Source organism: Mycothermus thermophilus, assembly GCF_041956435.1.
Source record: "Mycothermus thermophilus strain CBS 625.91 unplaced genomic scaffold VTJ04scaffold_6, whole genome shotgun sequence".
Classification (NCBI taxonomy): Eukaryota; Fungi; Ascomycota; class Sordariomycetes; order Sordariales; family Chaetomiaceae; genus Mycothermus; species Mycothermus thermophilus.
The window spans coordinates 2050145-2071580 of record NW_027191432.1 but is presented as its reverse complement, the minus strand read 5'-3'; the positions used below and the strand labels follow the sequence as shown (position 1 = coordinate 2071580).

The window sequence follows — 21436 nt, the reverse complement described above, 5'->3', positions numbered from 1 at the left end:
GCCTTGTCCTGGTTTTCAACTTGGGGACTCAATGAAAGTACAGGCAGCGTGTTATATTTCGAGGATTTGGGTTGTTCCCCATTCTCTTTCAGCACCTCGCGTTCAACCAACTGTCTTCGCAGCAACGTTAGGTCCCTGCACAAATGTTTTGTCCCAACTTTCAGAACAGCGAAGTGGCACTGTGGGAGGGTTGTTGTCTTTTGCCCGTAGTTTGGTATCTTCCTTTTCTTCGTTCCTTTAGCCAATGCCTTCTTTTCACCCAACATGCTGTTTCTTTCCACCTCGATTCTCGGGAGCCTGCGGTGAAACGGTTTATCCTAACTTTCGACTCGCCTGATTCAAGGACTCTACCCCTAGAGTTGATACCTTTCTCATTTCCTCTTAACACCTCACCGTGCCAACCAACTTCTCCTTTCTTCCCTGCATTGGGTTTCAGCGACCTGAGCCAAATGCTTCCTTCCAACCTTCAACGCAATAAAAGTAGCAAGGCTGGTTTATTTTCTTTGGAGGACTTTGGCATCTTTTCTTCAACGTCACACAAGGGTTCGGCCAACTTCCCTCTTACGACATTCAACCTTTTCTTCCTCCTCTACTTTCAATCCCTCACTCTCAACCGACTTCTTTCTTCCCCAGTTCAACCTCAATCGCCTCCAGCAACATGCTTCTGCCTAACTCTAGTTTAATTAAAAATCGCAAATTCGGCTTGTTTCTCCTCGGGATTTTGGTTTCTTCTTTCTTTCATTTCCCTTCCTTTCAAACAATGACGGCCATATTTCCTTTCTACCTCGCCTACAGCAAAAATCTTCATCCTAACTTTCAGCCTGCTCAATGAAAGCACAGTGTCGGCTCTTCCTCTAAGGACCTGGTTTCTTCCTCGATTCCTTTTGACACCTCACCAACCGACTTTCTTTCGTCGTGCTGGCAACTTCAGGCACCCGCAACGCATTGTTCGTCCCAATGTACAGAAGCTTCATCCCAACTTTCATAACAGTAAGTCAGCACGGTAGTTGTATTGTCTTTTGTTGTAGTTTACTTTATTCCTCCTTTCCTTCTTTCAACCAACAACTCACTTTTCTTCCTTCCAATCAACCTTTTCCTTTCTTTTCTTCTTTCAACCGACCGTTTGCTTCCAACCAATCTTTTCCTCTCTTTCATTCTCCCAACGAACCTTTTCCTTTCCTTCAACCGACAATTCACTTTCAACCTTTACTTTCTTTATTTCTCTCAACCAACCTTTTCCCTTCTTTTTACCTTCTTCATCCTCTCCTTCCTTCAACCAACAACTCTCTTCCAGCCAACATTTTCCTCTCTTTCCCACCTAGCCTGCTGACTCTCAACCTGCTATTGAATGTAGTTACATTAGGCTTGGTTTCTTCCTCCTTTCATCCCACTACCTCACATTCAGCACCTCCGAACTTCGGGTGGGGTCCTGTATCACATCCTTCGTCCCAACTTTCGGAACTTCGAAGTGGTAGGGTGGTGGGTTATTATTCTTCCGGTCGTCAGGTTAGTTTCTTCCACCTTTCCTTCTCTCAACCAACCTTTCCCTTTTTTCCTTCTTCCAACACACAACTCTCTTTCGACAGACCCTTTCCTTTCTTTCCTCCTTCCAACCAACAACTTGTTACTTTCAACCAACCATTTCCTGACCGTAATTTGGGTTCCTCCGCCTTTCCATTTTTTTTCCAACTCGCAACTCACTTTTAACCAACCTTCCCTTCTTCTCTGCAACAACCTCTTCCTTTCTATTTTTTTAACCAACGACTTACTTTCAATTAACCTTTCTTAACTCCGAACATCGGGCAGGCTCCTCCATCACATGCTTCGTCCCAACATTCGGAACTCCAAAGGAGCAGGTAAGTAGCTTGTGTCTCCCTTTAGCCGCAGGTTGGTTTCTTCCTCCTTTCCTGCTTTCAACCAAAAATTTACTCTAACTCTCTTTCTTTCAAACAATCTTTTCCTTTCTCCTTACCGTCTTTCGATTGACAAGTTACTTTTACTGACATTTTATCCCATTTCCTTCTCTCAACAAACATTTTCCTCTCTTTCATACCATCTTTTTCCTTTACTTCTCTTAACCAACATCTCACTTCCAACCAATCTTTCCCTTTATTTCCCTACCTAGTCTATTGACCTTCAACCCACTTTATGAAAGGACAGGTAGCTTGGTTTCTTGAACCTTTCATTTCACCACCTTACCCTCAACCAACCATTCCCACCTCCGAACTTCGAGCAGGTTCTTGCACCACATGTTCCATCCCAACCTTGAGAAGTTTCGTCTCAACTTTCGGACCTGCTAAGTGGTAGGGGTGGCTTTGTTTTTATCGGCCACAGCTTAGTTTCTTCCTCCTTTCCTTCTTACACCAACCCTTCCTTTCTTCCGCATTTCTTTCTTACAGCCGACCTTTTCCTTTCTTCCTCATTCCTTCTTACAACCAACCTTTCACTTCCTTTCTTTCCTTCTTTCAACCAACAACTCACCTCCAACTAAGGTCTTCCCTCTCACAATCAAACTTTTCCTTTTTTTTCTTCCTTCCCTTCTTTCCTTCAGCCATCAACTCACTTTCAACCAATGTTTTCCTTTTACCACCTCGCCTGCTGACTTTCACTCCTATATGAAAGTACACATGGCTTGTCGTCGTTATTTGGTTTTTTTCTCATTTCCATTTCACAATTTCACTTTCAACTGACTTCTTTTCACCATCAACTTCAGGCCCTTGCAGCCAAATGCTTTGTCGCGTCTTTCAACCCGACGAAAGTACTCGTAACACGGCAGCCTGGTCTGCATCTCGACTCGCTTCTCCGAGATGCTCTCCTTTGCGGGGTAATGAGATGAACCCCGCGTTCACTGAGGACACCACGACAGGTGACGTCAAACTTGTGCTTCACGCAGCCAACACACTCAACGTCACTTCTGCAGTCTGGCTCTTGCTCGGCAGAGGGTGTTCTCCTGTCGGGGGAAGTCACCGAGCTGTCTCGACTCGGAATTGTGGAGGTGACTTTCGCACTTCCCGTTGGGAGAGGCGCCTCGGTTCTCAACACACTTCCCGCCTCGGGCTTGCCCACTGCCTGGGCGTTTCTAGTGTCGCTGGGATCAGACGTGACGTCTCGTGCGTGACTGCCGTCAAAAACAGCCTACTTGTCCGGTATCGGCGAGTTATCGACCGCAAAATGGCTGCCTGCTCTTTCGCCCAGGTTTCTCGTCCACATGGTGGCTCGAGGCGCGGCTTGCCGCCTCGTTCTTACTCTTTCGAGGCTCTCGCACTTGCTTCTGTCTCTCAGCCGCGACTCGACCTGGCCCGGCACGCCGGTCCTGCCGCCTCGCCATGGAACGCCGTCGAAGTTTCGACCAGGCACGAGGTCGCGGATTAACTGACCTCGTGGTCGCGGAATAATTGAGCTCGCTCTTGCCTTCATCGGAGAAATCTCTCCATCCTGCTGCCTCGAATCTGAGGTGTTGAAGGCAGCCGTCGATCCGATGTCACGTGCGCGGAACTTTCGGATAAACTTCGGCTGCCGGTGCCGGAAAGAACGACGTCCTTCACTACATCAAACCAGCACGAAATGCTTCAAGATTTTGCAGCGCGATGCAGTCGGGTCTCCTGATTCTCCTCGCCGAGTTTGGGGTTGAACGGAGGTCGTTTCGCCCCTCCCCCTGAGACCTGTTCCGAATGTAAACAAACAACACCAGGTGCGGACTTGCTTGGTTTGCTCCACCAATGCAACCCCGAACTGTCTCTTGGAGGAACCGCTCTTTCTGAGAGACCGAAATCCAATGTCGGCAAGAACGCCGCGGGTTCTGCTGAGAATAGGCCGATTATCACAAGTCACCGCCATTGGCTTCTACAACAAGCCAGTGGAAACAACCACGTCACAATATCGTTGTCAAGGAAATCACGACAGTCGTTGAAACCGCCGTGATATCATGACGTCGAGCTCGAGTGAGTCTCTGGGGGGCCGGAGACTCCAGACTGGGAGCGGGATGCCTCTGGAGCTAGGCCTGAGGAGTGTCCACAACTCGCTCTAGTCCAGTCTAAGAGCTTTTCCAATCCACTGGCACAAGTTCGGAGGCTCCATTTTGGGAAGGACCGACAAAATGTCCAAGTGCTCGGTCTTGACAGAGTCCCTTACACGGCCTCGACCCGGAGGGTGTCCCGGGACCGCGTGCTCAGCATGAAGACCGTGTTCCTTCCGGCCGTTGTCTGGATGTTCTCCCCCAGCCCGGCCTTGGGGTGAGTTCCTTCCTGTTTTCTGCCCGTCTTCCTCTTCGGATCGGATGACATTGGTCCCGATTCTCTGCGTTCCTTCCTGAATTCACCTCAACTTTCCTTCCTGCCCTCTCTCTCGGAAAATCTTTCGTCTGAATCGATCTATAAATCCCACAACGGATTTTCCTCCTCAGACGAAATTCCCCTTCTTCTCTTTCTTTTTCTCCCCATAACTCTTCGGATTACCCCAACTACAAAGCGACCACACTTTCATCGTTTTCCCACAAATCCCAGCCTTTTGACACTCTCTCAATTCCCATACACGTCCTTCACACCTCTCAGCATAACAAGCTGCCCACTCCTTTTCACCTCAATTCACACACTCCTTCTGACACCATCACTCTCATCAGCTCACTGAGCAAGATGCCCACTCACCACGAGTCCAAGGACGCCATCGAGCCTGTCCCCACCATGGCCGACAACGTCATGGTTGCGGACAGTATCATGGTCGCGGACCACGCCGCAGATAAGGCTACCAAGGGCAATGCCAATGTCGCGGATGCCAATGTCGCGGATACCGCCCCCCCTGGCGGCAACCGCATGGTGTCTGAGACACCTGCTGGCGGATCTATTAAGGCTGGATCTGTCCAGACTGTCACGGACACGACTCCTGCTTTCGACCAAGGCGTTCTAACAATGGCCACCATTGGGGGTGCGTCTGTGACCAGCATGGGTGGAATGGAGCTGGGATATGTCAGGTGAGCAGAGCTGTTCCTCTTCCTTACGATGACTCCGTGACTTCTTGATTCTGACATCATCTCTCGTTCAGCGGTCAGGTAGCTGGCTTCTTCAACATGCCGGACTATGGCCGTCGTTTCGGCACCTACAATCCAGTCACCGGGGAGTATGAGTTCAGTGCCGTCCGCCAGGGCGCCATCGTTGGTCTTCTCCCCTTCGGCTCTCTTTTTGGAGCCCTGATTGCCGGCAACATCGCCGACACCATGGGACGCCGTCTCGCCATTTCGGCCTCAGCTCTCTTCTGCATGATCGGCACCATCATTGAGATCACGTCCACCTCAACTTGGGTCCAGCCGGCCCTTGGTCGTCTGGTCTCCGGCGCCGGTATCGGAGCGCTCTCCGTGATAGTCCCGATGTACCAGTCCGAGTCGACACCGGCTCGCTTCCGAGGCATCATCATCGCAATGTACCAACTTTTCATAACGCTCGGCATCTTGCTCGCCAACGTGGTCTGCTTCGGAACCCACAACATGGAGGGTTCTGCCTCGTGGCGCATCGTTGTCGGCCTTTCGTTTCTCCCGCACCTGTTTCTGGGAGCTGGTATTCTCTTCCTGCCCGAGTCTCCTCGTTTCGCCTACCGCCAGGGTCGTGAAGATGAGGCCCGGAAGACCATCGCTCGCATGGCCGGTCTGGACCCCAATGCCCCTGCGGTGAATCAGCAGATCAATGAAATCCGCGCCAAGCTTGAGGAGGAGCGTGCCGGCGCAGATACTCGTTGGTACGAGATCTTCACGGGCCCGCGCATGATGTACCGGACCGTGCTGGGTGTCATTCTTCAGGTGAGTTGTTCTCTCTTTCTCGGGCTTGATCTATGGGATCCTTGATGGCTGACCAGGTCTCTTTGTTCTGCAGTCTGGTCAGCAGCTCACGGGCGCCAACTTCTTCTTCTACTACGGCACCACCATCTTCAAGGCCACGGGTCTCAACAACAGCTACGTGACGCAGATCATTCTCGGAGCCGTCAATGTCGCGTGCACCTTTGGTGGCCTCTACGTCGTGAAGAAGTGCGGTCGCAGGAGCTCTCTCATCGTCGGCGCTGCCGTGATGATGTTGTGCTTCCTTGTGTATTCGTTTGTTGGCCACTTCGTGCTCGACCACGACGACCCTTCAAGGACGCCCGCTGCTGGAAACATCCTCATCGTCTTCTCTTGTTTCTTCATTGCCGCCTTCGCCATGACCTGGGGTCCTCTCGTCTGGGCTGTCACTGCGGAGCTCTACCCCGCCAAGTACCGTGCCCCGGCCATGGCGGTAGCCACGTCGTGCAACTGGTTCTGGAACTTCATGATGAGTTTCTTCACCCGCTTCGTCACGGATGCCATAGACTATTTTTATGGTCTGGTGTTTGGTGGCTGCTGCTTCGTCCTGGCCGGCGTCGTCTATTTCATGCTCATTGAGAGCAAGGACCGCACCCTCGAACAGATCGACACCATGTACGAGGGGCGCGTCAACCCTATCGGCAGCAGCCGAGTGGCCGTCCCGGCACTGCCCTCTGAGGGCAGTGCCACCAGCAGCCCTCCCTCCCGTGAGGGTGGCCCTGCCCAGCAGGGCGTGGAGCTCGCTGCCATCTCGGCGGCTTGAGCTCCTCGGAGGAGCTGCTGGGGGGCGGCCGGGGGTGAGCGCCGGAGTGAACGCTGGGGGGGAAGGGAGAAGGTGGGAGGGAGGGGGGAGAGGAGGTGAAGAAATTTGGGGGCAATCTGTTGCTTTGTGGTTTCTTTGCTGGGATGGGAGCAAGGGAGGTGGCGTGTGGTTCGTTTGTCGTTGTTTTTATTTTTATTTTCATTTATGGGAGGGAAGTTTCTTTTTGTGGGCGCCGTCGGCACGGGGCCGGCGGCAGCCTTGTTGTACTCTTAGCCGCAGTAGTGGCTACTGGTTGCCTCGCGCAACGGGGCAATGTGATATGTTTTTGGTGACTGTGATGTGATCCCGACCTTCTGGTGAACGCTTTTGTGATGGACATTTGACGGGCTCGGCAATTTCCTGTCAGATTGTTCCAACCTCACGACACAGCACGGCAAGAAAAAAGCTTGATTTAGCGAGCTTTATGGCAAAGCAATCGGCCATCAGGCTTTGTCATGATGGGAGCTATTGGTAAGTACAGGTACGGCGGGTGTGTCCGCTTACATAGTCCGTGACGACTCCGCGACCGCATGGCGGTGAAGCCGTGAGGTGAGAACCGCGAATTGACAACCGAGTCCGCGACGGCACAGCATCTATGGCGGTGGGTGCTGACCCTCCGCTTCCAGCCTCCGCGCCCGCCGGCAAGGTAGAGGGGTATGCGGTCGGTCCAGGTGGTCCACTCCGGCTCTCTCTTTGGAGCAGATGGGGTTGTGCTGTGCTGCTGGAAGGCCTGGGCTGGCCTGGGAAGGAAGAGGAGGGAATGGTTGGAAGAAGAAGTGGGAAGAAGAAGTGTGAGGAGAAGGTTGGGAAAAGAAGAGCGGGTGGAGAAGTGTGGAAAGGGAGAGAGTTGGTGAAGAGAAGGTTGGTTGGAGGAAGAAGTGTGAGGAGGTTGATGGGAGGAAGAAGTGTGGAGAGAGGAAAGATTGGTGAAGAGAAGGGTGGGGAAGAGAGTGTTCGGGTGGTGACGGCAGACGGGAGATGGGAGGATAGGAAGGAGATGGGATATCGTTGGGTCGAAGGGAACGGAGGGTAGGAAGGCAGTGTGGTGGTTGTAAGTGAAAGAAGTGTAGGAGAGGGTTGGGCGAGGGTAGTTCGGGAGGTGAATAGATGGGGCATGGCATGTTGTTGACGAGTGCGGAGGGGATGGCAGGTAGTGTGGTGGTTGTGGGATGATGATGGAGGATAGAGGGTTGTCTGCGATGGGGTCAGCGACGGAACACTATCTGCGGTGCTATCCGCGATGGGAGATTGTCCGCGACGGAAGGTTGTCAGCGACATTGTCCGCGATGGGGGAGGTTGGTCGGTATGGAGGTGTAGTGTCAGGCCGGATTCCGGGATTGTTGACTCCCCAGAGAGTTCGTCGCCGCGGAACGATGTTGACGTTAGTCAACAACTCAAGGGCTCAAGGGAGGACCATGGAGTCAAGGGACTCGGTGATAACAGCTAAGTTTCCGTTACTTTTGTCTGAAGTAGGCCATTTGATCACCTGCGACAATAGAGCGAAACGTCGCGGATCGTTGGTTTGTTTGCTGCGAGTGGATGATGGCTTGGGATCAGGAGGGTTTGCTCGAGGGAGCTGGTTGGATGTCTTGACGATGTCGGGGTCGTGTCGTTGCTGGGGAGTTTGTTTGTTTACTTGCCTCCTTGGAGGGGAAGTATGGAAACGAGGGTGATGGGTAGATTGGAGAGGAGAAAAGAAATCGGGAAAGAAGCGGGGAGAGTTATCCCCAGTTCTGATTTCCGTGGTTGGTATTGAAGTCACGGCTGCGGCCATGGATGTGGCCGGGAGCCTTTTGCTGTGTAAGTCCGCCTAATAGCTCGAGTCGGGCAGTTCATCTCAAGTTTTCCTCGAATCCAGGAACAAGATGGCAGCTCGTTGTGGAATCCATGTTTCTACACTTTGGCTTGGACCGGGATTTTCCATAGCCGCAGTGGAGTGTTGCCAGGAACACACCAGAAAAACACCAACTTGCGCCCCGGTTCAACGGCCAGGGGCTGCGATTTTGTCTATTTACTTACCTACCTGGGAGTATTTTGCATCCCATCAAAATGGTGTTGAGGTTTGCCTCCATGTTACACCGGATGCAGGCCGTCGACATCGAGTTTTTCGTCGCCGCTCAACTCCGTCGCCACAGGACTTGGCGGGAGCTCCCGCTGTCAACGCCACACACATCGTCGCTGCCAACATCGGGCAGTCCCGTCATACCCACCCGTTAAAAAGACCGAGGCCCACGGCGATGCCGGGGAGACCTAGTCTATGTATATAAGTGGAAAAGATGGAATATCTCCACAGGAGGGCTTGACTTTTTTTGCGACTGACTTTTTCGTTGACTTCATGCGACTGGGTCCTGTCAATTGGAGAGAGAAGGTCTTGTAGACCTCAATTACACTCGTCCATTCTTTCCGCTCTACCCCGACTTGGTTGTTGCCAGTCGAATATTCTTCGCCCCGTACTGACGCACACTTGAACTGTTCTCCCCCGACTTCCACTGGGAATTGCTCCGGAGAAACGGAGACCAGTAGCGTCCTGCGTCCCCTGGGAAAGAGGAAGACTACAGAACTACCTCCAGAGTCAGCGATATCGGCCCACCCATTTAGGTCACCAGAGTTCGCTTCCATCATCTTCTTGTGTCTCCTTCCATAAACACCACCAGCGGAGCATAGAACCCCTCTCCCAAGCAGCCGAACCGTCCGTCCTCTCAAACTCTCAACCACCTCACAACACCATGCGGTCCAGGAAACCCTCCCCTCTCGAAGAGGGGATATCCACCAGCACCTCCTCCAACGACGACATCACCGCCACCGGCAGCATCGCCCCGGGACATACTTTCATCGACGAGAAACACCAGTCCGCATTCTTCCCAGCCCAACCCGACCAACAACAACCCCTGCAAACAGGCGGTGGCGAACTCCACCGCCAACTCTCGGGCCGGCACCTCAACTTCATCGCCATCGGCGGCACCATCGGGACGGGTTTCTTCCTGGGGATGGGCACGGCGCTGGCGAAAGCGGGGCCGGCCGGGTGCTTGATCGCCTACGTCTTTGTCGGGTCGGTGCTGTGGTGCGTCATGGTGAGCCTTGGCGAGATGGCGACGTACATGCCGACGGCGGGCGCCTTCTCGGCGTATGCGACGCGGTTTGTGGACGATAGTTTGGGGTTCGCGGTGGGGTGGTTGTATTGGTTTAGTTGTAAGTTCTTTCTCTCTGCCTCTCTCTCCAGGGAGGTTAAAGGATATCCTCCTCGTCTCCATCTGGCTTGACAGTTATCACGTCCCAAAAAGAGATCGACAGCCTCTCTGTTCCTCCAGTCCACAGCCCCCCCCAACTAACCTCCCTCCCAGGGGCCATCACCTTTGCCCTCTCCCTCACCGCAGCCGGCCTGATCCTGCACTTCTGGGCACCGAACCTCAACATCGGCATCATCATCGCCATCTTCTGGACGACCTTCACCCTCGCCAACTTCCTGCCCGTCCGCCTCTTCGGCGAGCTCGAAATGTACCTCTCCTCCCTCAAAGTCATCACCGTGCTCGGCTTCATCCTCTTCGGCATCTGCATCGCCGCGGGCGTCGGCCAGGAAGGCGTCCTCGGCTTCCGCTTCTGGCACGACCCGGGCGCCTGGCACGAATACCTCGTCCCGGGCGCCGCGGGGAAGTTTGTCGGGGTCTGGGCGGTGCTGATTCAAGCCAGTTTCGCGTACCAGGGCGCGGAGCTGGTCGGCGTCGGCGCGGGCGAGGCGCGCGATCCGAAAAAGACGGTCCCAAGAGCCATTCGGTGGACGTACTGGGGCATTATGAGCCTGTTTGTCATCAGCATGTTCCTCATCACCATGCTCGTGCCGAGCAACGACCCGGCGCTGGGCAGCGGGGGCAACGACGCGTCGGCCTCGCCGCTCGTGATCGCCGCGCAACGTGCCGGCGTCAAGGTCCTGCCCGACATCATCAACGCGGTCCTCCTCACCGCGGTGCTCTCCGCCGCCAACTCCAACGTCTACTCGGGCAGCCGCGTGCTGGTTGCCCTCGCCGAAGAGGGGCAAGCTCCGGCCCTATTTCGCAAGACGGACAAGCGCGGGATTCCGTACTTCGCCGTGGCGGCCACCGCGTCGCTCGGCCTGCTCGGGTTCTTGAACCTCTCAGCCGGCGGCGGCAAGGTGTTTGACTGGCTGCTCAACATCAGCGGCGTGGCCGGGTTGACGACCTGGGCCACCACGTGCCTGTCGCACATCGGCTTCATGCGGGCGCTGCGCGCGCAGGGCGTGCCGAGGTCGAGTCTGCCGTACGTGGCGCCGCTGCAGCCGTGGGCGGCGATTTATGGGTTGTTTTTTAACGTGCTGGTGACGTTCACGCAGGGGTTTACTGTGTTTATTGAGTGGAGCGTGAGTGACTTTTTTGCGGCGTATATTAGTTTGATATTGTTTGCGCTGCTGTGGGCGGGGCATAAGATTTGGTATCGGAGGCCGTTTGTGAAGCCGGCTGAGGTGGACTTGGTCAGGGGGCGGTATGATGAGAAGGACGGGAGGTCGGTTGCGGTGCAGGAGGGGATATGAGGGGCACTGATTGAGCGAGAAAAGAGAAAGGTGGAATTGTTCATGGCATTGCATAACCGTTGACATAATAGACTTCTGATGAACTAACGACGATCAAAGGCAAACCCATCCAAACATGAACCATGACCGTGCTTGTCTGTGCCCGACAGACTGAAGATTCCATATCATAGTCATAACCAACCCATCCCAAAGCCCCTTCAAAGCCTCCCACCCCTTCTTTTATTCTCGCCCTCAAAGAACCATGTTCCAGCTCACCTTCTTCGCCCTCATCATGCTCAACACACCCACCGGCAAGAACTGCTTGTCCACCAGCGTCACACCACCATAATGCTCCAGCAGCTCCTTCGAGTACAGCTCAATAAACCACTTCTTCTCGGCATCCACGCGCGCCGCGTCGGCGTCGCCGCCGCTCAAGAACTCGTCCAGCGACCGCTTGGCCGGCTTGCTGAGCGCAATCTCCTCCGTGTCCGGGCACGAGGCGAGGTTGACAAACGCCCGGCGGAAGGGCGCGCTCCAGTGCTCGCGGAAGCGAGAAAACTCGTTGAGAGACGGGTAGATGTCGTACTCGGTCTCGCGGATGGCGCCCTTGCGCCGCGTCTCCTCGTCCGGGTAGATTTGGCGCAGGCGAAGCTTGCGGTCGGATTCCTTGGTGTTTTCGAAGGCTTTCTTCTTGGACAGGTACAGGTCGCGCTCTTCCTCGAGGTACTCGCGCACAAAGTCCTCGGGGTTTTTGGTGAGGTTGTTGCGCACCAGGAAGAGCCCGACGAACGGGTTGCGCAGGCCCAGGCCGCCGAGGTGCTCGGGCAGGTAGACGAAGGAGTCGGGGAGGGGGTTGGGGACGTGGAAGCGGTCTTGGACCATTTTCTTGACTGGATATAGGAGTTAGTTGATAGGGTACTTGACAGCATCAAGGGGAAGAGGGGTGACATACCATATTGCACGACGCTTCCGGGCTTTCCGTCCGAGTCGGGGAACAGCCGCTGCAGCATGGCCTTGTACGTATCAAGAACCTTGTCAACGTGTTCGCGACCGAAGCAGTTGGCGGGCTCGCCAAAGGTGTGGCTGAAGAAGCGGCCGATGCAGCTGTTCCAGGTCTGGATCCAGGCCATGACGCTCTTGCACTCGGACAGCTGCTTCTTGAGCTGGTCGACATGGGCGACGACGAGGTCCTGGTCGATAGTCCACTTGCCCGTCTCCGGGTCGAGGCGGAGGAAGCCGATCTTGACGGGGCCCGACGGCAGGGTCTTGACGATCTTGGGGTCGCGGCCCTCGGCGCCAGGAAGATAAACGGAACCCGTCTTGGCCCGGTTGAAATCGAGGCCAAAGACTCGCGCAAACACCTCCATGCAGTCCCAGGCCTCGGCGGCGCGCTTGGGTTCGCCGACCAGCCAGATGTCGTCGTGCAGGCGGTAGAGGAGGATGCCCGTCTTGCGGTGGACGGCAAGGTCCATGAGGAAGAGGACCAGCTCGCCGGTGAACTTCTCGGACGAGTGGGCCATGGGGACGCCCCGCTTGCGGATGCGGGGCCCGAGCTTGGGCCGGTCGTCGGCGGCGTGGTCCAGGTTGAGCGGGGCCTCGAGATACTTCTTGAAGAAGGCGATCCACTTGGGGTCGAAATTGAGGTAGCGCATGACGGCGTAGACGGTGCTGTGGGAGAGACCGGTGGCGTACCACTGCAGGTCGGTCTGAACCAGGGCGACGGGGCCCTTGGGACCGTCGCGGTTGTCATAAGTGACGCCGCGCAGGCGATGCGTGATAAGCTCGGCCGTCAGGTGGCGCAACAGCTGTTGCTTGATACCGGAGCGTTTGGGCTGCGACGAGTTGCCCCCCTTCTTCCCGTAATACTGGCCATCGTCGCTGTCGTCGCCATCGTCGTCGTACCTGTTCCAGCGGTCGAACAGGGAGGTCTCGGTCTCCGGGAGCTGGGACAAGAAGAACTTTTCAAAGTACTCGGATTTGCGGGTAGCCTCGACAGTGTTCGAAGTGTGGCGAGCGGCGGGAAACTCGTTGTTGTAGTAGCGGTGACGCTCAACGTCGGCGTGGGACGGGGGCAGGTGGCCTTCCATGTTCCTGGAATACAGGGTGCGCATGAAGTCTCTCAGGGCGCGCTTGAGGATGTTGCAGAGGCGGATGCCGATGAACTGGACGAAGAGCAGCTGGAGGATGTCTTCGTCGGCCCAGACGCGGTACTTGCCGTTCAGACCGCGGCGGGGCATGACACGGATGCCATCCTTGCCGGCGTCCCACTGCCAGTTCTGGAGATCCGAGAAGCGCATGTTGAGGACGTCGGCGATCTCGGCCTTGGCGACATCGTTCTTGAGGAAATCCTGCAAGATGGCGTGCTTCTCGTCGCTCAGGATGTCCTCGGTCAGGAGGCCCTTGATGGTGCAGGTGAGCGAGTGGGTGTTGAAAGGGTTCTTTTCCTTCCAGAAATCCTCGCTTTCTTCGGCCAGCCTGGTGCGCAGCTTCTCGAGTTCCTTTTTGGACTCCTCATCCTGGAACAGCGAGTCGAGGAACTGGCGGATCTCGATCTCGTCAGTCTCAAGAGGCTCAAAGACGACCGACTCGAACTTGTCGACAAGCTCGCTCAGGCGCTGGCGCTGGCGCTCGAGGACCATGAACGAGTCCTCGTCTTGGTCCTCGGCCGAGGCACCTGGAGTTTCGGTGGGAGGCTGTTCGAGCCATTCTGCCGCCAGAATTAATATTTGTGAGTACACACAGGGAGCCATGGCCATTCATACCTGTCAGAATGCGCGAGTACAGGTGTGCCATGTTGAACCTGCGGCTCTGGACGTCGAGCATGGTGGTCAGCTGGCGACTGAAGTCGGCCAGAGTCGACTCCGGTATGGAGGCATCGTAGAGCGACTGATCCCGCCAGCGCTCAATGTTCTTGAGGCTGTCGTCCTTGGAAGCGGACGGGCACAGCTCCTTGACGGCCTTGAGGAGGGTGGAGAGGCGATCCTGCTCATTGATGGCGGCCTGGGCCTCGGCCAGGAAGGCGGTCTTGCGATCCTCGTAGGACTTGTGGCGGGACTCGAGCTCTCGGATCTTGCTTAGAGTGATGTTCTGGAGGGTCTGGGAGAGGACGGACTTGGGGGTGGCCATGGCGGGCAGAAGGACAGGACGACAGGTGATGACTTGGAGGATGGGGTTCAGGGAAATAGACTTGGAAACTCAAAATGGGATGGATTGACTGGTTATGTATTGGATTGATGAAGTGTCTGATCTATTGAGCAACTTCCCTAACAACCAGCGAGACCTCTGCCGAGTTATATCCCAACATGTTGCTCAGGGGTTGAAGTCATCTCGGAGATGGTGCTCGGAGACACAACGGACATTCGAAGATTCGAGGGACAGAGTCCATGGTGGAACACAGCCCCAGGCAGAACGGCCATGGTGTCCTGGATTTAGGGCCACGAGATGCATGCAATGCATGGTGTTGATGTCAAAGTGGCCGCTGGTGCCTGGAGGAACGAAGCCACGGCGTTTGTGGCTTCAGCCGTCGGCTCTGTGCTGCGCCAAGAATCCGGGGAAGGGTGTGGGAAAGGCAGCAACCGGAAGATGCCGTGTCAACCTTGATCTGTCGATCTGTGTAGCACCAAGCAGTTGGAGACGGATGAAACGTGGACGCAGAGGTGTCTCAAGAAGTGGCAGAGATCGATGCGGTTCCATCCATGCGCCAGGTTTGGTGGTTGATGATTCTCTCAATTGCCGGCCAGATGTCAGGTTGACCCAAGCCAACCCCTGGGATGAAGAGAGGACATTCCCATGGAAAGCTCAAAGCCGTCCCTAGTCAACATCAGCGGTGTGAACTGAGCTGCAGACCGCTAGCCATCAGGTAATCGTAGCTTGACTGGAAGAAAAGAAGAAGTCATGGCTTTGTTTTGACAAAACTTCTGACAGGTCAGTGCTCTTGTTGAGCGACACAATGTGTATGGAGTACTTAGCCAGTCTGTTGTCTGTGGCTGTGCACAGGGGGACTGGATGAAGCTGCATCAACACAGCTGAATGTCTGTCAGGGAGCAAGTCATGTTGAAGGATGAACAGGACCATCATTCCTTCATCATGGCACTGCTGGGGATGTGTTGTTTGTTGTTTGTTGTCCGAGGTCGAGATTGAGGTCGATGTTGAGCCAAGTTGAGTGCCAAGAAAAGAACAGTCGCAGAGACAAATGTCTGGAGATCCATTCGGCATTCAGCGAAAGTCCACAGACAACTACAACCCAGAGCCGACCCTAACCCTCAAATGCGTGAGGCCGACACAACGCCCGATCAAGGAGCAAACAACCCAGCCCGAGAAGAACAGAAAGTCATAGAAGAAAGAAAAAAAAGAAAAGAAAGGAAAATAAAGTCCCGAGAGACACTGAGTTGAGCTGTAGTCAGAGATGAATGGAGAGTAAGCTTGGTTTAGGTTGAGGTTTAGTAGCCGCTTCGTAAGCCTTGAATGCTCAGATTTCAGATGGAAGACGGATGACAGAGCCGCTTAAGCGTTTATCCCCCAGGCCATGGAGCAACTCTGATCCGGGTTTTTATTCCGTACCCACAACTAACCTGACCCTTGACTCCTTGACTTCCCTCCCCCACCAACATCACCATCCCACCTCGGACTTCATGACTCTTACCTCCAGTCCTTTCCCTTCACTATACGACTGCAAGGCACCTTTTCTCTAGGTATATATCAAATTAGTTCTTAAATCCCGACTCGAACTCTTCCTGACCTATCTACCCCGCAGTTCGATTCCAACACTCTGGCTGCCAATCCATTGACCTTGGGCAGCCCAATTGCGCCGCGAACTGGCGCTCTATCGATTTCTTCCCGGGCATCTGCTGGCCCTTTCTTCTACCTCGCCGCCAGGCTAGGCGCGGTCCGACTAGATAGACGCCATCATGGCGACAACAGATGCATCAGGGTCTGAGGGCCCTACGAGGATCACCATCCTCGGCAAGGACAACATCATCGTCGACCACGGCATCTGGCTCAACTTTGTCGCCCGCGACCTCCTCGAAAACCTCAAATCCTCCACCTACGTCCTCATCACTGACACCAACCTCTACAAAACCTACGTTCCACCCTTCCAGGCCGAGTTCGAGCGCCTTGCCCCCGCAAATGTCCGCCTCCTCACATACGCCATCCCCCCGGGGGAGTATTCCAAGGGCCGCGAGACCAAGGCCGAGATCGAGGACTGGATGCTCGGCAATGCCTGCACCCGTGATACCCTCGTCATCGCCCTTGGTGGTGGTGTCATTGGAGACATGATCGGCTACGTTGCCGCCACCTTCATGCGCGGCGTCCGCTTCGTCCAGGTCCCTACCACCCTGCTCGCCATGGTCGACTCGTCCATCGGCGGCAAGACGGCCATCGACGTGCCCATGGGCAAGAACCTGATCGGTGCCTTCTGGCAGCCTCAGCGCATCTACATCGACCTGGCCTTCCTTGAGACTCTGCCGCCCCGCGAGTTCATCAATGGCATGGCCGAGGTCATCAAGACCGCCGCCATCTGGGATGAGACGGAATTCGCCTTCCTCGAGGAGAGCTCCGAGCTCATCGTGAATGCCGTCCGCTCCAAGGGCGCCGATCGCCTCGCACCGATCCGTGCCGCCCTCAAGCGCATCGTCCTCGGCTCGGCCCGCGTCAAGGCCCATGTCGTCTCGGCCGACGAGCGCGAAGGTGGCCTTCGCAACCTCCTCAACTTTGGTCATTCCATCGGCCACGCCTACGAGGCCATCCTCGCGCCCCAGGTCTTGCACGGCGAGTGCGTCGCCATTGGCATGGTCAAGGAGGCCGAGCTCGCTCGCTTCCTTGGCGTCCTCCGCCCTGGCGCTGTCGCTCGTCTCACCAAGTGCATCGCCAGCTACGACCTTCCCACTTCGCTGCACGACAAGCGCATCGCTCGCCTCTCTGCGAACAAGGAATGTCCGGTCGATGCCCTTCTCCGTCACATGGCCGTCGACAAGAAGAATGAGGGCCGCAACAAGAAGATCGTTCTCCTCTCCGCCATCGGCAAGACCTACGAGCCAAAGGCAACCGTGGTTGAGGACCGTGCTATTCGCCTCGTTCTCTCCCCCGCTGTGCGCGTCACTCCGGGCGTTCCCGAGGGCCTGTCTGTCAGCGTCACCCCGCCCGGCTCCAAGAGTATCTCGAACCGCGCCCTCGTTCTGGCTGCCCTCGGCGAAGGCACAATCCGCATCCGCAACCTTCTTCACTCCGACGACACCCAGTACATGCTCACTGCTATCGCACAGCTCCAGGGCGCCACCTACTCCTGGGAGGATGCGGGCGAAATCTTGGTTGTCACCGGCCGCGGGGGTCGCCTGAAGGCCAGCGCAGAGCCTCTCTACCTCGGAAATGCTGGCACCGCGTCACGTTTCCTAACCTCAGTCGTCGCGCTTTGCTCTCCCACCCCAGAGGCCTCGTCCACTGTTTTGACAGGCAACGCCCGCATGAAGGTGCGCCCCATCGGGCCTCTGGTTGACTCCCTGCGTGCCAACGGTGTCCCCGTCCGCTACCTCGAGAAGGAGAAGAGCTTGCCCGTCCAGGTCGATGCCACTTCCGGTTTCGCTGGTGGCCTCATCGAGCTGGCCGCTACCGTCTCGTCTCAGTATGTCTCTTCGATCCTGATGGCCGCTCCGTACGCCCACAAGCCCGTTACGCTCCGTCTCGTCGGCGGCAAGCCCATCTCCCAACCCTACATCGACATGACCATCGCCATGATGGCCTCGTTCGGTATCCGGGTTGAGCGTGACGCCGAGGATCCCAACACCTACCACATCCCTCAGGGCGTCTACCAGAACCCCGCCGAGTACGTTGTCGAGAGCGACGCCAGCTCTGCTACCTACCCTCTCGCCGTCGCCGCCATTACTGGAACCACCTGCACAATTCCCAACATTGGCTCGGCTTCACTGCAAGGCGATGCTCGCTTCGCCGTCGAGGTGCTGCGCCCCATGGGTTGCACGGTCGAGCAGACTGAGACCTCGACCACCGTTACCGGCCCGCCCATCGGCACTCTGAAGGCTATCCCGCACGTCGACATGGAGCCCATGACGGATGCCTTCCTGACTGCCTCTGTCCTCGCTGCGGTCGCCTCGGGCACCACCAGCATCACCGGCATTGCGAACCAGCGCGTCAAGGAGTGCAACCGCATTCTTGCTATGAAGGACCAGCTCGCCAAGTTCGGCGTGGAGTGCGAGGAGCTCGAAGACGGCATCAAGGTGACGGGTCGCCCGTACCAGACCCTGCAGAACCCCGCCGACGGCGTCTACTGCTACGACGACCATCGTGTCGCCATGAGCTTCGGTGTCCTGTCCACCATTACCCCTCACAAGACGCTCATCCTGGAGCGCGAGTGCACAGCCAAGACATGGCCGGGTTGGTGGGACACCATGTCGCAGTCGTTCAAGGTCATCCTGGAGGGCGAGGAGGACCCGACAGCCAAGCACGTCGTCGTCAACGGTTCTTCGTCCCGCGCCGGCACCGACCGCTCCATCTTCATCATTGGCATGCGCGGCGCCGGCAAGTCCACGGCCGGTCGCTGGATGTCACAGATCCTAGGTCGGCCGCTGATCGACCTGGACGCCGAGCTTGAGAGGCGCGAGGGCATGACCATCCCTGAGATCATCCAGGGCGAGCGGGGCTGGGAGGGCTTCCGCAAAGCCGAGCTTGAGCTCCTCGAGGATGTCATCAAGAATCAGCCCAAGGGCCACATCTTCTCTTGCGGCGGCGGCATTGTCGAGACGGAGGCGGCACGCAACCTCCTCATCTCGTACCAGAAGAGCGGTGGCATCGTGCTTCTGGTGCATCGCGATACAGACCAAGTCGTCGAGTATCTGATGCGTGACAAGACCCGCCCGGCTTACTCAGAGGACATCCGCGGTGTCTACCTCCGCCGCAAGCCTTGGTTCGATGAGTGCAGCAACTTCCAGTACTACAGCCCCCACCTCGACGGCTCCGAGGTTCTGAACGAGCCCCCGGCCGACTTCGTCCGCTTCATCTCCGTCATCACGGGCCGCTCTACCCATTTCGAAGACGTCCGGAAGAAGCAACACTCCTTCTTTGTTTCGCTGACTGTTCCCGACGTCGGCACCGCCCTCGACGTCATTCCCAAGGTCGTTGTCGGCTCTGACGCCGTCGAGCTGCGCGTCGACCTGCTCGAGAGGTGGGATCCCGAGTTTGTCGCCCGCCAGGTCTCGCTGCTCCGCTCCGCGGCCAAGATCCCCATCGTCTACACGATCCGCACCGTTAGTCAGGGTGGCAAGTTCCCTGATGAGGACTATGATCTGGCTCGTCAGCTGTACCAGATCGGCCTGCGTACCGGCGTCGAGTACCTGGATCTTGAGATGACGATGCCCACCGAGATCCTCGACGCCGTGGCCGAGTCGAAGGGTTTCACACGCATTATCGCCTCGCACCACGACCCGCAGGGCACCCTGTCGTGGAGGAACGGCTCGTGGATCCCCTATTACAACAAGGCGCTGCAGTACGGCGACATCATCAAGCTCATCGGCATGGCGTCCCAGGTATCGGACAACTTTGCCCTCGCCGATTTCAAGACGAGGATGCTCCGCGCCCATGACATTCCCGTCATCGCGCTGAACATGGGCCCCGCCGGAAAGCTCAGCCGGGTCCTGAACGGCTTCATGACGCCCGTGTCGCATCCAGATCTCCCGTCCAAGGCCGCCCCGGGGCAGCTTTCGGCCAAGGAGATTCGCCAGGGCCTTTCTCTCATCGGCGAGTTGGAGCCGAAGTCCTTCTACCTGTTCGGCAAGCCTATCAGCTCGTCGCGCTCGCCCGCCCTTCATAACACGCTGTTCGGCGCCACCGGCCTGCCACACCACTACTCCCTCTTCGAGACCGACCGGGCTCAAGACGTCCAAGACCTGATCCGGGCGCCACACTTTGGCGGCTCCTCGGTCACCATCCCGCTCAAGCTCGACATCATGCCCCTGCTGGACGAGGTGACGGACGCCGCGCGCGCCATCGGTGCCGTTAACACCATCGTGCCCGTGCCTGCGGCTGCTGGGAGCTCACAAAACAAGCTCATCGGCGACAACACGGACTGGAAGGGCATGGTCTTTGCCCTGCGCTCCGCGGGCCTCGTCCAGCGCAGCAAGGACTCTCCCGGCTCCGCCATGGTGGTGGGTTCCGGCGGCACCACCCGCGCCGCTGTCTACGCCCTGCACTCCCTGGGCTACGCGCCCATCTATGTCGTCGCTCGCACCGCCGAGCGCGTGCAGGAGCTCGCCAGCGGGTTCCCGGCCGAGTATCAGCTCCGGCGGCTCGCGACGACGGACGAGGTGGCGGCGGTCGCGGCGCAGGATGCACTGCCCGGCGTGGTGGTCAGCACCATACCCGCCGACAAGCCGATAGATTCGGGCATGCGCGAGGTGTTGGTTGCGGCACTACGCGACGGCGGCGTGGCGGGACGCGCCAAGGGCGAGGCGAGGGTGCTGCTTGAGATGGCATACACGCCCCGGCACACGCCGCTGATGCAGTTGGCGGAGGACGCCGGGTGGGTGACGATCCCGGGATTGGAGGTGTTGGCGGCGCAGGGGTGGTATCAGGTATGTTTTTCTTTTCTTCTTCTCTCAGAATATTTGGATGGATCAGAAGCTAATTGTTGACGAACAGTTCCAACTCTGGACGGGCATCACTCCGCTCTACGCCGATGCGCGGGCCGCCGTCATGGGCGAGGAGTCGACGTCATAGGATGGTCGTCTGTTTGCGCTGGTGGATTTGGCGACCGCGGGCCTGTCGGGTGGCTTGCTACGGTAGGGACGCCCATGGGCGGTAGAGCCACCGCTGCCGTTTCATGTGCCGGAGGAATGTGCCGTTGACGAGCACGGGAGCGTGGTGCTTTGGCTGTGACGGCGGCGGTGGTTGAGGTGGTGGGATAGGTGGGCTTGGTTGAGGAAAGGTGGGATTCAAGGACGTGGAATGGTATAAAATTCTGGTTGATGGGGTTTGTGGTGTACGTAAAACCTGGGGTGGTTTGCCTACCTTTGCTCCTAAGAGTTACTCTTTTTCCTAGTTCTCCTCTTATCCTACGAGATCGAGGCATAGACAAAAAAATACGAAGAAAAGCATGATGTTTCTTGCTAGTGTGCCCTGAGGTGAGATCCATGCTACTACTATGGGATTGGGTCGGGCTCAGAGAGAGGCTTTTTGATGGCTGTATCTTCAACTGCTGAGTTCGAATGTGCTCCTAAGTCTATTCCTGGTTACCTAAGTGTATTAACTACCCGGCTGCTCAGACATATATTGGAGGAGAATATTG

General features: G+C 56.6%; 5 protein-coding genes across 5 annotated transcripts; 3 read left to right on the top strand and 2 right to left on the bottom strand.

Moving 5' to 3' along the window:
* Positions 1–4631: 4631 nt before the first annotated feature.
* VTJ04DRAFT_9163 (uncharacterized protein) lies at positions 4632–6584 on the top strand (the record flags this gene model as incomplete). The annotated part of the gene is made up of 3 exons (XM_069367680.1): positions 4632–4966; positions 5038–5785; positions 5859–6584. 3 exons carry the CDS (start codon positions 4632–4634, stop codon positions 6582–6584), a joined length of 1809 nt encoding a protein of 602 aa, XP_069215984.1.
* A 2765-nt stretch (positions 6585–9349) lies between these two features.
* On the top strand, positions 9350–11166 carry VTJ04DRAFT_9162 (uncharacterized protein; the record flags this gene model as incomplete). Its single annotated transcript, XM_069367679.1, has 2 exons — positions 9350–9812; positions 9965–11166. 2 exons carry the CDS (start codon positions 9350–9352, stop codon positions 11164–11166), a joined length of 1665 nt encoding a protein of 554 aa, XP_069215983.1.
* Positions 11167–11397: 231 nt separating this feature from the next.
* VTJ04DRAFT_9161 (uncharacterized protein) lies at positions 11398–14271 on the bottom strand (the record flags this gene model as incomplete). Its single annotated transcript, XM_069367678.1, has 3 exons — positions 11398–12035; positions 12098–13852; positions 13908–14271. 3 exons carry the CDS (start codon positions 14269–14271, stop codon positions 11398–11400), a joined length of 2757 nt encoding a protein of 918 aa, XP_069215982.1.
* Positions 14272–16052: 1781 nt separating this feature from the next.
* Positions 16053–20868, top strand: VTJ04DRAFT_9160 (uncharacterized protein; the record flags this gene model as incomplete). The annotated part of the gene is made up of 2 exons (XM_069367677.1): positions 16053–20723; positions 20791–20868. The coding sequence occupies 2 exons, from the start codon at positions 16053–16055 to the stop codon at positions 20866–20868; spliced, it is 4749 nt and encodes a 1582-aa protein (XP_069215981.1).
* A 57-nt stretch (positions 20869–20925) lies between these two features.
* VTJ04DRAFT_9159 (uncharacterized protein) lies at positions 20926–21283 on the bottom strand (the record flags this gene model as incomplete). Its single annotated transcript, XM_069367675.1, has 2 exons — positions 20926–21167; positions 21235–21283. The coding sequence occupies 2 exons, from the start codon at positions 21281–21283 to the stop codon at positions 20926–20928; spliced, it is 291 nt and encodes a 96-aa protein (XP_069215980.1).
* Positions 21284–21436: the final 153 nt, after the last annotated feature.